The sequence below is a fragment of the Dendronephthya gigantea genome, unplaced genomic scaffold, assembly GCF_004324835.1.
Source record: "Dendronephthya gigantea isolate DGI-Jeju-01 unplaced genomic scaffold, DenGig_1.0 000089F, whole genome shotgun sequence".
NCBI lineage: Eukaryota > Metazoa > Cnidaria > Anthozoa > Malacalcyonacea > Nephtheidae > Dendronephthya > Dendronephthya gigantea.
This window is the reverse complement of record NW_021163099.1, coordinates 337,644-350,046: the sequence shown is the minus strand read 5'-3', so window position 1 is coordinate 350,046 and position 12,403 is coordinate 337,644. Positions and strand designations below refer to the sequence as shown.

Sequence of the window (12,403 nt, the reverse complement as noted above, 5' to 3'; positions counted from 1 at the left end):
TAGTCGCTGGTAAGTGTAGTAATGATAGCAACCAGCTAAAGAATGCTGCCCCTTAAGTTCAACGAGAGTGATAGCTATTTGGGTCAGACATATTAATTGCAGCATGTAACTGACAGTAACAGTATTGTTTTACAGCGATATAGGTAGGGCCTTTTTTCGTCTACATCCTCGTTTTTTTTTTGCCTTATTTTTAACAACATTTTTTCGTTGTTCTGTGTTCCGGATTATTACTGTTCCGGTGTTCCGTGTTCCGGTATTTCGCTGTTCCTGGTTTTGCAGGTGGCCGGACAAGGCGGAGCTGTTAACGTGACGCACCGTTCTTTGTTTTCAGGATCAACAGGAATTGCAAAATTTATTAAAAGCAGGCCGGGCTTTCAATCTTTCTAATCTCGTGTTATACTAAGGCTTAGAACTTTATTCTTAGAAAATTGTTGTGATACGCGGACATTCGAAGCGGATTTTTACAGGATAAGATAACTAGATCTTGAAAAACATTATCGTGGTGCAGCGATTTCATACGAGCAGCTGTGTGGTCATTAGACTTCGACTTAAACAAAAAGTAAGTAAAGATATCTCTGCTGATTGATCATGAAACTAAAATCGTGTTGGTTAGAGAAACATTTAACCAAGATAATATGGATTTGATATAACAAATATAGCATTATACTGAAAAATATATTGACAGGACACCATCGGGCCTATAGCAAACGGCACTTTAGTGTGCGATTTAACTTTCCTTCTCAAAGGGAGAACCTTGCTGTTAAAAAAAAAAGTGGTCCGAAACACGGTAAAGACGAAGTCATACCATTTGTAATCTCCTATAATATTTGTCCATTCGTTCACTCAATATAACCCTAATGATATCGAAAGTCGCGATGCATAATTATTATAACATTCGCGTCTATATAACTATTGGGTTATGTTATGATTTGAATTGTTTTGTAAAGTTCTTGATTGATAATTTATCTTACTCGGTGGCTGATTGAAATATTTTTCTTTATTTCGCTTCATGGTATTCTTAAATAATTATTTCATCTGAACTTTTGTTATCATCTGTGGCGTAGCCAGCCAGACAATTTAGTTATGTTATGGCTAGTATTTTGGTGTTTATTGACTCTGAAAACAATGAAATTCTAAAGAAAGAAATAATGATAATAACATAAAATTTGCATGGCATGACTAAATCGTCAGGCTGGCTACGCAACTGGTTGTCATAGCGCTAATATCATTCAGTTTTGATGATTGTGCAATTTTATGACCTATTATAGGAGCATTAAGTTGTGTGTTTTCACTGTTTTGAAATATGGCTCTTTCTAAAACCAAAAACGCGGAATCTTAGAAGGGAATGGGGATTGGGGAACGCGAAAGTTACTAAACCTGGAATACTAAAGCCGGAATCTTCAAAACCAGGAATACCAAAATTCGGAATCTCTAAATTCCGAAATACTAAAAGCCGTATATCTCCAAAACCCAGAATACTAAAAGATTCAAAGACGGAATCTCTAAAACACGAAATGCCAATAAAAATAGTATACATTATGCTAATATTTTCTGAAAGTGATTTTTTAACTGGTTTAGATGCAAATGAATCTTTCTCGATTGCAGATAAGAAAGTAAACATGTCTGTAACCGGATTGCTACTTGATGTTTCTGGTTCAATGAAGAATAACATTGGAGGCGGTGTTGAAGAAGACGGCAAGCCGTGGGCACAATCTATTTTTTGCGCTATTGATGACCTTATCAAACATGATCTTACGTCTGAGAATCGAATTTTTGCTATAGGCTTTGGTGCAGAACAAACTGGCAGCCAGGTATTTGATATTATCTCAACACTTTATGGGGACACGAGTATGATGACCACACATGAACAGTCGGTTGACAATGCACCTGCAAAGCGTGATGACATCAATAATATCCTAGATATTCTCGAGCAGCATGGAGCCCGCAACATACGCACATGGGTCTCTGTTGAGTTGATTGAAAAAGTTATTGATTCACATTTAATCGCAATAGCTTTGGACAGACTCATGTCTGAGGAAGAATTTCCATCCATATTTGTACAAGATATTTTACCACCTGGTTGTCGGAATAAAAGTCCAGCTTTTTGGCCAGCCGAAATGTTTGAGGATTTGGGTGTATTTGCTTTCAGTTATATAGTACCGAAAGCTACGGAAAAGGATATCAAAACCATTGTGGAAAAAACTGTCAAATATTTCAAATCCAAGAAACGTTTGGTGAACGTGGGATCTCACTCTATATACAGCGTGCAAGATGCTTCCCGCATTATCCGTGGTTGCGTTGGTGAAAAGGAAGTTAGCGAACTTTCTGAGGAACGCAAAAAAGAATTGCTTGAACAAATCGAGCCGTATATTTATGGAGGAACCCCGTTATTCGAATCCCTCGAGAAAGCAACAAGACTTTTTGAACAAACTACTGCTGAGAACAAGCTGCTTTTTGTGCTGTCAGATGGAGAACCTGCAGACGGCAGGCATTTTCTCAGTGTGGAGCATTTCACCTCCAGATTAGCACGAGCTGGCGTATACATAGTATCTTGTTACATCACAGAAACCACAGATATTTCTGCAAAGCACTTGTACGATGAGATGGATGGTAATTGGGAAATTGGGGCGAAGTTTCTGTTTTCCTTGAGCTCTAAACTGCTTACACAGGATCTGCCACTGGGATTCCTAATCAAGAATGATTGGAAGATCGACATCGACAAGAATGAAACAAACTTGTTTATTCAAGCCAATCATCCTGATAACCTAAGGTACGTTTAATAAAAAGAGGTCGAAAATATTCAGTGGGAGTGGGCGTAAAAAAGTAACACTTTAAGTTTCTCCTGTGCCTATCCCTCTGAATAACAACGTAATAACAATAATACGAATAATATTCTTGTTTTATTTCATCATGGTTAAATACTTACCTTTAAATTCATCCAGTCATAGAATCGTACCGGAAATTATTATATAATTAAGCCAGAAATAATATAATTATCTCGTCGTCCCTAAGAAAATGCAAGATCGAATTTCAATCTTGCAGAATTACATTTTTAGATTGATTTATATTAGAGAAGCCCGATTAAAACTAAAACGAGTAATAAAGTATCCTTTTTCCCTAAGTTCGTCTGCATCCGTATTTGTACTGCGTCAAGACGAACTACCCATGGAAATTTGTCTGTATAAATAGACGAACTATGCGGATAATTCGTCTTGACGCAGATGATCCGTCTACTTGCCCGTGTTTATACACAGACGAACTAGAAGACGCACTATCTTTTGCACGCCCAAATTCGTTCAGACGGATCGTTGTTATAAGCTTGAACTTGATGTTTTAAATAGGTAGGCAAAAAATTGACTAAGCTAAGATTACTACTTCATCATTTCATTAATTTTTGATTTCTATGCACCGGTCTGTGCTCACAGGAAACGAGCATGTTCTACAAATGGCATAATTTTTATATTGACATGATGATTGTCGGACGAAAAAAAATCGAGCGTTTACAATCTGCACAGGAATTGAGCCCTGTTTAACCGCACAGGAATTATATTCTTAATAAAAAAATTCCCTTCGGCCAAAAATAAATTAGAACCGCGTTCATGAAAGCAGCCTTTTAAATCATTCAAGATCTAAATAATTTTCAGGGAAGCATGTAGAATGGCCAAAGAAGTTGTCGGTTCGGCTGACACATTATCTGAATTGCTAGTATCTGTTGACCTCGACATCTACATTAGAGATTGCACGAGAGATATGGAGGCGGAGGAGCAAATCTTAAATCAAAATACTTGCTATGCGTTTGCGTCAGCTGCTGTGCTTCATTTAAGAATGCAAGGAGTTTACGGTCCGGAGGGAGTTTATCCTGAGTTTGACATGTTGAAAGATGAAATGATCGCAGCCCATGGTGTCAATGGTGCTAACACCGGTGATGTTCTGCAAAAAATATGCGAGAAGTATGGTTTTAAATGCGAAAAAGTCTTCAAGGTTAACAAAGCAAAGAAAGCCATTGTCGAGAAGCGTCCTGTGGTAGCAACATTTCATCTGCCAAAAAAGAAAATGAAGAGCTTTAAAGATTACTTTCGCAATAACCCAACAGGTATACTGACGCTGAAGGAGATGACGAACGCTGATACTGAATCTTCGGACAAAACCTCGCCTCCTACCATTGGTCATGCCGTCGTTTTGACCAGCTACAACAGCAAATGCTTGAAATTTATGAATTCCTGGGGACAAGAGTGGGGTGATAATGGATTCTTTAGAGTGGAAAATGCAGAAGTGCTTGGTGATAAGCTGGAATTCTTTGACGTTTCCTGGGATTGGGACAAAGCGACTGAAGGAGAAAAGGAGTATTACCGGAAACATGCTGCTGAAGTAGCTGCAAAGCTGATGAGCTCGTTGAAAGGTTTGCAAAACGCAGAATACACGTGCCCAAAATGCGAGAAAAAATCGTTAGTTACCGAGTTTGAAGGAACGTTGTCGAAAGCCCTTTGCCCTAAATGCCAGAGTGAATTTTCTACGAATGATAAAAAGGGAAACATCGTCGCACTAAACGTGTACTTGGCATCTTTGAGCAATTGAACGTGCTCTCTTTAAATTACAATTGATGATTGCATAAGAGAATGACTGTATTCCAATAAAACTTATATGTTGAAGCACTTTATTGGGATTTACATTATTAGTATACAAGCATGTGTAGGAGCATACATACCGTTTTCTGGTTTTCAAAAATGAAATTAATAACCACACAAAGACTGCATTCACGACCTTAGTAACGTTTCGGCAACCAGTCTAGTGTCTTCATCAGAGGTGATCTGATGTTGAACGTTGAACCTATATATGCCCCAACATGACGTCATCTGCCAGTGAGATGTAAGTAGCTTCCGGACCGTCATCTCTTTCAACATCAGATCACCCCTGAGAATCCAAGATCGGAGTGCGGCGATGACTTTCATTTTTTAAAACCAGTGTAGCGATTATTACGGACTTAAATTCAAATACTTTTTGTCCAAGATTGCAGTATAAAGCCGCGTTTACACTACGTGCTTTGATATGGCCTGGACCAAGCCTAGGCCTAGATGTGAACGTTAATTGTTTATCCGCCTTAGAACGGACTGGACCTGACCTGGGGCAAGATTTTGGCAATGTGCACAGGCTTTCCTGACAAATTTTGAACTTAATAGTTATACTATGATTTGTGTAACATATATATATAGTATATTACCACTTTTCGGCGTGTTTTGGGTCTTCTTCCAAGTAATTTGTCAATTACTTTGGCTATCCGATATCAGCTACAAGGAAAACAGTGTGAACGTGGCACATATTACCTAGACTTGTCGATCCTAGTCCTGGTCCAGGTCTGAAGTGTAAATGCGGCTTAAAATTGATTAACGCGTTTACAAACAGGTCGTATCGAAGCTTACTTGGGGGAGTGTGTAATTATTCTTTTAATCAGTCTTATGCCCGAATGATTGTCGTGAAATAAACAAGTGAGGAACAAAAATCTAATCAGCATTGGCAGATGATAAGCATATTCAATTCAAAATCAGTGAACCTGTGGGCAAATACGATAGATTTGTAAAGTCAGGGTGAATAGCTAGAATCAGTTTAGATTTAGTGAATGAATACAAGTTTACTTGAATGTCACTGAACAGTCGTACTGCATGCCGGTTTCTCTAAACTCTCTATATAAAGACCAAGTCCACTTGGCCATGGAACAAAAACCAGCATTCTTAAATCATTAACACGTCATTACGTCATATTTTCAGTGTATCATTATAAAAACAAGTTTGTAAATACCTATATACTGTATTTACTAATTACTATATATTTATTTGTTTTGACAAACCCTGTCATTGATTTGTCATTTTCTTCATGATCAAATCGATTTTGTATGCTACAAAATCCGCTATTATTATATCTATTAAAGTGAAGTAGCAAAATACTAAACGGGATTGATATATAAGAGTTCACTTTCATACACCTTATATATCAATTATTACATAGCATGTTATAGTTAAGTAATTCATCTTATAGATTCATGAAGTTGAAATACGCGAAAATTCGCCTTTTCCACGAATTGCATTTTGTCATATAATATAATTATTGAAGTTCCACGAATTACATTGTCAACAATATTAAACGTTTAATTTTGATCAATTACTATTTAGCTACAAAACATACGTAAAGTTTAAATAAAACCAAATATGGCCAATATAGCCATATCTCTAAAACAAGTTCAGTTACTCCCATTTTTTATTGCTGATCGTTTTCATTTTGATTGGGAGATTTCGATAATATCCTGAAAGGCAAATTTCGAAATTCCATTTTTTCCCCTTTTATTATTATACTTATTGCACACAATTACCCATCTGGTTGAAAAGCTAAAATGTCATGGTACCAAACCCGTGCGCCGCGATCAATGAAATGACATGCGCGTACATATAATCATTCTAATCCCATGCAAGTTCGGATGAATCGGATCGCATGCATTACTGCAAAAGACATAAATGCCATAAAATCAAGATAATATATATGAAAAAAGGTCACACTAGTCTAACATTATCGGTTTAATGTTTTGTCCGCCTTAAGGCACATCAATTCATCCCAGCTTTACCTAAGTTGGGATACTCGCAAGCAAACCAGACAACACCAAGTATCCAGCACAAAAACTGCGCAAAACAAAAACACAATAGTGACATTATAGCGAAAATGTTGGATGCGATTAAACGCCCCAGCAAAAATCCTACGTGAAGTGCGACAAGTGACCATGATTGGTAAAAAGCTGCGTCTTTTGCATGTGTTATTTTAGACAAGAGCGAGCAACCTAAGGTAAATGAAAAGTATGGTACTCTAAGACTGACATAAGGAATTAGAATATAACCACCGTATACACCAAACGAGCTGTCCCAAGTAAAAGCAATAAAAGTTAATAACGATATTGCAGTTACCTGCATTAGCATGGAGCAAATTAACAATAGCGTCTCATGGTAATATTTTGCAGCAATGTAAAACACGATCAAAAGAACCATGGAAAATAAAGCACACACGAGGAATAGCAATTTTACATGAATAAATTGAAGATGGAAGTGTTCTTGTGCGAGCAAGGGGACTAAAATTGTAGTCGTGTTTGAGTAGAATAGACCTAACAAAACCAGGTGAAATATAAAAAATATTTGAGAACAAGAACCAAACTTTGGCTGTTTCCCAGAATCTCGAGTCGCAAGAACATCGTCATCATCATCGTCATCATCATCATCATCCTTCACCATCACTGTTCCAAACTCTTTCGGTAACTACAGGGAAATTAGAAAATTCACAAACCATACTAGTGCAATAAAACGTGCTGGAGAATTACCATCCAACCATGCAAGGATATTAATATTGAAGATCAAAAATACGCCAACGGTTGGCCCCAAAAGAGTTCCCAAGATGAAAATCGCCTCCAGAATGATAAAAAAATTGTGCGCAAAACCTCTGAGGCGTGTACAATGTTACTCGTCCAAAAAATACTCCGACAGTCAGATCAGCTTGAAAGACCACCTATTAATCGGCCTGCCAAGGGGAAATAAGCTGAAATTGGGATTGAATAGATCACGAAGCCGGTTGCCCTTAGAAACAAACTAACGAAGAAGATGAATTTAATATGACCAAATTTGTCTGCTAGTCTTCCGATGATAGGGCTGAATGGAAGAGCGCTGAATTGGTATGCAGTCATGACGATGCCGAATAACGTCTTGTCTCCTCCAAGTGATTTCACATAATACCAGGCTGACGCTGCAATGAGGTACTCTTCGACCCCGTCGACAAAATTTCGTATAGCAAGTACATAAAATACCTATGCCTTCAAGTATGTTCCCTTCATTTTCGGCCTGAATTTGGTCTGTATAAAAGATGAAATTATATTGTTACTCTTTGTAATCATTAGCATTTTTAAATATTGGTTCGTTGTAATATCGAGTCACTGCTAATTTATTATCGTAGTACCTTATCATAATGCAATTTTATTTAAATGAAACCTTCCATAATTTAGTAATTCCAACCCAGCCGTCTAATCATTCCAACATATTGGGTTAAACGAGTTTATAAAAAAAAGGCTTTCAGAATATTTCGTGATTCCAGATCTGATGTCATCAGCATGCATATCCTCAATAATCCAAAATGGTGAACAAGTAATTTCTTTTTGTAAAAGCAAGTATGTGATGTGCGTAGAGATTTCCAATTTTTTGCCATATCGCCTCCTCATGCAGGTGATACGAACATTTTTCTAATACTCAGTGGCGCAGCCAGCATCGATAACTGAGGGGGCGGGGCGATATTCATATATTCATGTTCCGTAATATCAATTGCTTTTGAACTCTATTGCCTTTACAGTCACTTACATCAACATATGAATATTCCCACCCCCAATTATCGATATCCCCAAGCCGGTGCGAGGGTACTAATTCCGCTGGGAGATTAAAAACACCCGGTATCGTATCCGGAAATATATTTAAAATCCAAAGCCATCAAACACAAAACAGACCTATATTACTTGGTTTAGATAAAAAATGAATAATCACATGTTTAGTCGTTGAATCGAATCCGTTCTAAAATTACATGCCACTGGACCAGGAGCGACCACGAGTGATCACGTGCACGGATGTCAGTTATCATTTTCGTAGCTCAGCCAGACTCGCACAACATTAAAATGGAGGGCAAGCGAAAGGATTGTAACCAGAAGCCAATATTTATATAAATCCCAAGCGACTGGCAACTGTAAAAGTCGAAAATTCGAATTCAGCGAATAAAAGTATTGGTACTATTGTTGTGGACGACGAGCATGATGAAGAAACTAGCAACACCTACAATTTGTCGCAATTGATACACATAATAGACCATGCGCAAGTCAGCAGATCGACACCATACCTATTCAGCGCATGCAATTGCGATAGGGAATATAATGTATTATAAACAATCAAAAAGTTATTAAATACGGGGATGTCTGCCAACAATTTTTCCGCTTCGAAAACTGTCGCTTGTTGACACCTGTGGTCACTCGTGATCCGCCTGTGGTTCATCCGTGGTTACTCATGGTCCATCCGTTGTCATGCGTGGTGCACTATAGTATGTAGTTTTGAAACTGAACGTTGAATCGCGCATTTTTACAAAAGTGGACTCTTCGCCCAAAGAACGTATCAAAAAACGCAAAAAAAGCTTCCAATGCCTCAGCAGGAACTTTCGAGTCTTCGGAACATATCGCAAACTATTGTCACGTCAAATTGCATGCATGTAACTATCTATGTTATTTCTGCCAATCAAATCTAAATTCTGCCAATCAAAATTTAACTTCATACGTTAGAAATTAGATAACTGAATTTTAGTTCATTTAACGCCTTCGATAAATGTTAACTATTATAACTGTACAGTGGACTGTATATAGTCAGTAGCGTAGCCAGCCTGATGATTTTTCCCGCTATGCTAATATTTTGGCGTTCATTGACTATGAAAACAATAAATTTCTATAGACATGAATAATTATGATAACATGAAATTTACATAGCGGGTCAAAATCGTCAGGCTTGCTACGCCACTGTATATAGCTCATGAGTCATGTACGCGCAGCTATATAAAAAACGGTACCACTCTACCAAAATTCTCTCATCGTGGTCTTTTTACAAGAATTGACAGATTGAATGTTGAAGGTAAGTCCTAATATCAGACTCACTCTAAATAATATTTTGAATTTGTATAAGTTCACCGGTTCATTGAACCCATTTTGTTATATACGCTTATAATCATACAGGTATATAGCTTTGGCACGTTCTAAACAGATTTAGTTACGTTGTTTCATTACGCTTTATTTTGTCCTCATTTATTGGTATGTACATTTGTAATTCGCATGTACAGACTGCTAGAACAAATTAAGGCAAAATTTACACAATTTCACGCGGCATTTCTCTCTCGGTATGCATGTAGATTTATAAAGCACTCTCGACATTCGCTGCCAAGAATGAGCAAGCAATAATTGGCCTATAAGACCTAATCAATACACTGACTTTCATGAATTAATGTTGTTTGCCGGTATTCACTCGTATTTTTGTCTTTATTTCTTTTATTGTTCCGCTTTATAGTTTGTAGTTATGCGGATTATTTTTGGTCATTATCATTATTTACACAACACTAGCTACCTTATTGACGATACTTATCGGAAGGACATAATTATAGGTCAACGCGTAATCTACACTAGTTAAATTAGGGTATATTTTTCAGCCAGTTCACACATCAAATGATGGTAACGGTATACCGTTTTGTTTCTTGACATCCTTGCCGTTCAAGGACATTAATTTTTGTCATCTATGACCATGCCGTTCTTTACGTTTCGCGGGGCATTCTGCCGCCCGACTGCTTGACACGCGATGCAAGTTAGCTAGCTGCATGTTGAAATTTATTCCGCCTTATCATGGATTCGATATAAATAACTAGAGTGTTTAAACATAATATGTCTTTCAGAGGAAACCAAAAGTGAACAGGGCTTGCCCAACACTATCAATTTGTCCTCAACTCAAAGAAATTTCTAAAAAGAATTCCTCATTGGATCCCGGGTATGCTTTAATTTACGTAAAGACTTAATATCAGCATGTCATACTCGCCATGATATGATAGCCAGAATTCTCGGCGTACGAAAGTACACCATAAATATTATATTCTGGTATACAATATTGCACTTTGTTTCAGAATTCAATGTAACAGCTTCCTGCTTCCCTTTTTAAAATTTCCCTACGGAGACATAATAAAACACGATTGTATACAACGCGTCTTCTGATTGATCAAAGCCCGTCTTTCATGCAATATGGCTATTGAAACACTGACACCATAATTTGTTCGAGAATTCACTCTAATACTTTCTCTTTTTCTATTAACCAGAACTATTTAATCGATCCAGGAATGGAGATTACATATTTGAAGACATTTGTGTTCTACGCTTTTATTCTCCGCCATTTTCTTACCGGTCTCGATTCATTCCTCATTTTACCGACAGCCTGGTATTACGTCAAATCCCTTGGACAAAATATAACTTTCTTCGGAATTGTTATGTCAGCATACCAACTGACCTCTCTTTGGTCCAGCCCTATCATTGGGAGATTGGCGGATAAATTTGGACATTATAAATGTATCATCGTCGTCAGTATGTTTTTGAAGGTCATCTCCTATGTTATATATTCAATCCCAGTCTCTGCCTATTTTCCCTTGGCAGGCAGATTGTTAGATGGTCTTACCAGTGGATCTATTGGAGTGATTTTTGGACAAATAACATTGTATACACTAAAGGAACACCGCGCGCAAATTTTTATAATGTTGGATGGAATGTTAACCTTGGGAACTCTTTTTGGTCCGACAGTTGGCGTATTTTTTACCTTTAATGCCAATATTCTTGGTTGGAAAATTGATGCTGGTAATTTCCCAGGAATTGTTTGTGGAATGTTGTGGTTTGGAATGTTTGTAATTTCACTTTGGCTTCCTGAAGAGTTTGGGACAATGAAAGTGGCAGATGATAACCATGATGATGTTCTTGAAACTCAAGATTCAAATGAAGAACTGAGATTTGGTTCTTATTCTCCAATTTTCTTGATATTATATCTTGTAATTTTAAGCCTCTTCTACTCAAACACAACTGCTATTTATGTCTCCTTGCTTGCACAAGACCACTTCCATTTTCAACTCATTCATGTGAAAATGTTATTTCTCGTGTGTTCTTTATTTTCAATGGTTCTTTTCACCGTGTTCTATATTGCCGCGAAATATTACCATGAGACGCAATTGCTAATTTGTTCTATGCTAATCCAGTTAACTGCGATATCGTTATTAAGCTTTATTGTTTTCAGTTGGGACAGCGAGTTCGGTGTTTACGGTGGTTATATTCTCATTCCATACATTTGTCTTGGAATGCAATTCTTTTCATTTTCTTTGGGTTGTTCACTCTTGTCTAAAATAACCCACCCAAAAGACGCAGCCTTTTTCCAGTCTCCGTCACTTGCCGCACTTCATGTAGGATTGTTGCTGGGGCGTTTAATCGCATCCAACATTTTTGCTTTTAGTGTTGCTTTCAACGATCTGGTACTGGTGCTGAGATAAAAAAAATGGCGATGATGGAGCCCGTTGATGCTCTATCCAATTACACGTATTAACTAATTGATATAATGTGTATTAAACTGAATTATTATGTAGATATATTATAGTAGCTCTTGTCGTATTTTTATGAACAAATTAAACATGTTATTAAGTTGTTTTAAATAGGAAATTAGACCATGAAATCACCGTGAGTCCGTCAAGGCCATGGCATGCCTTTTACCTGATTTACCTGTTTGAACAGAGATTATGAGATGAGGAACCCTGGACAGAGTATTATCTTGTCTAAAGTTATTAACTA

General features: G+C 37.3%; 1 protein-coding gene across 1 annotated transcript; it reads left to right on the top strand.

Moving 5' to 3' along the window:
- The first annotated feature begins 372 nt into the window (after positions 1-372).
- Positions 373-5,997, top strand: LOC114533385. The gene is made up of 3 exons (XM_028554901.1): positions 373-559; positions 1,606-2,770; positions 3,645-5,997. The coding sequence occupies exons 2-3, from the start codon at positions 1,620-1,622 to the stop codon at positions 4,573-4,575; spliced, it is 2,082 nt and encodes a 693-aa protein (XP_028410702.1). The 5' UTR covers positions 373-559; positions 1,606-1,619; the 3' UTR covers positions 4,576-5,997.
- Positions 5,998-12,403: the final 6,406 nt, after the last annotated feature.

What these genes read in the sequence shown, in the direction of transcription:
- LOC114533385 (XM_028554901.1), top strand. Translation starts at nt 1,620, where the DNA reads ATGTCTGTAACCGGATTGCTACTTGATGTTTCTGGTTCAATGAAGAAT. An exon ending in AATCATCCTGATAACCTAAG is followed by an intron (nt 2,771 to 3,644) that starts GTACGTTTAATA and finishes AATAATTTTCAG; the next exon opens with GGAAGCATGTAGAATGGCCA.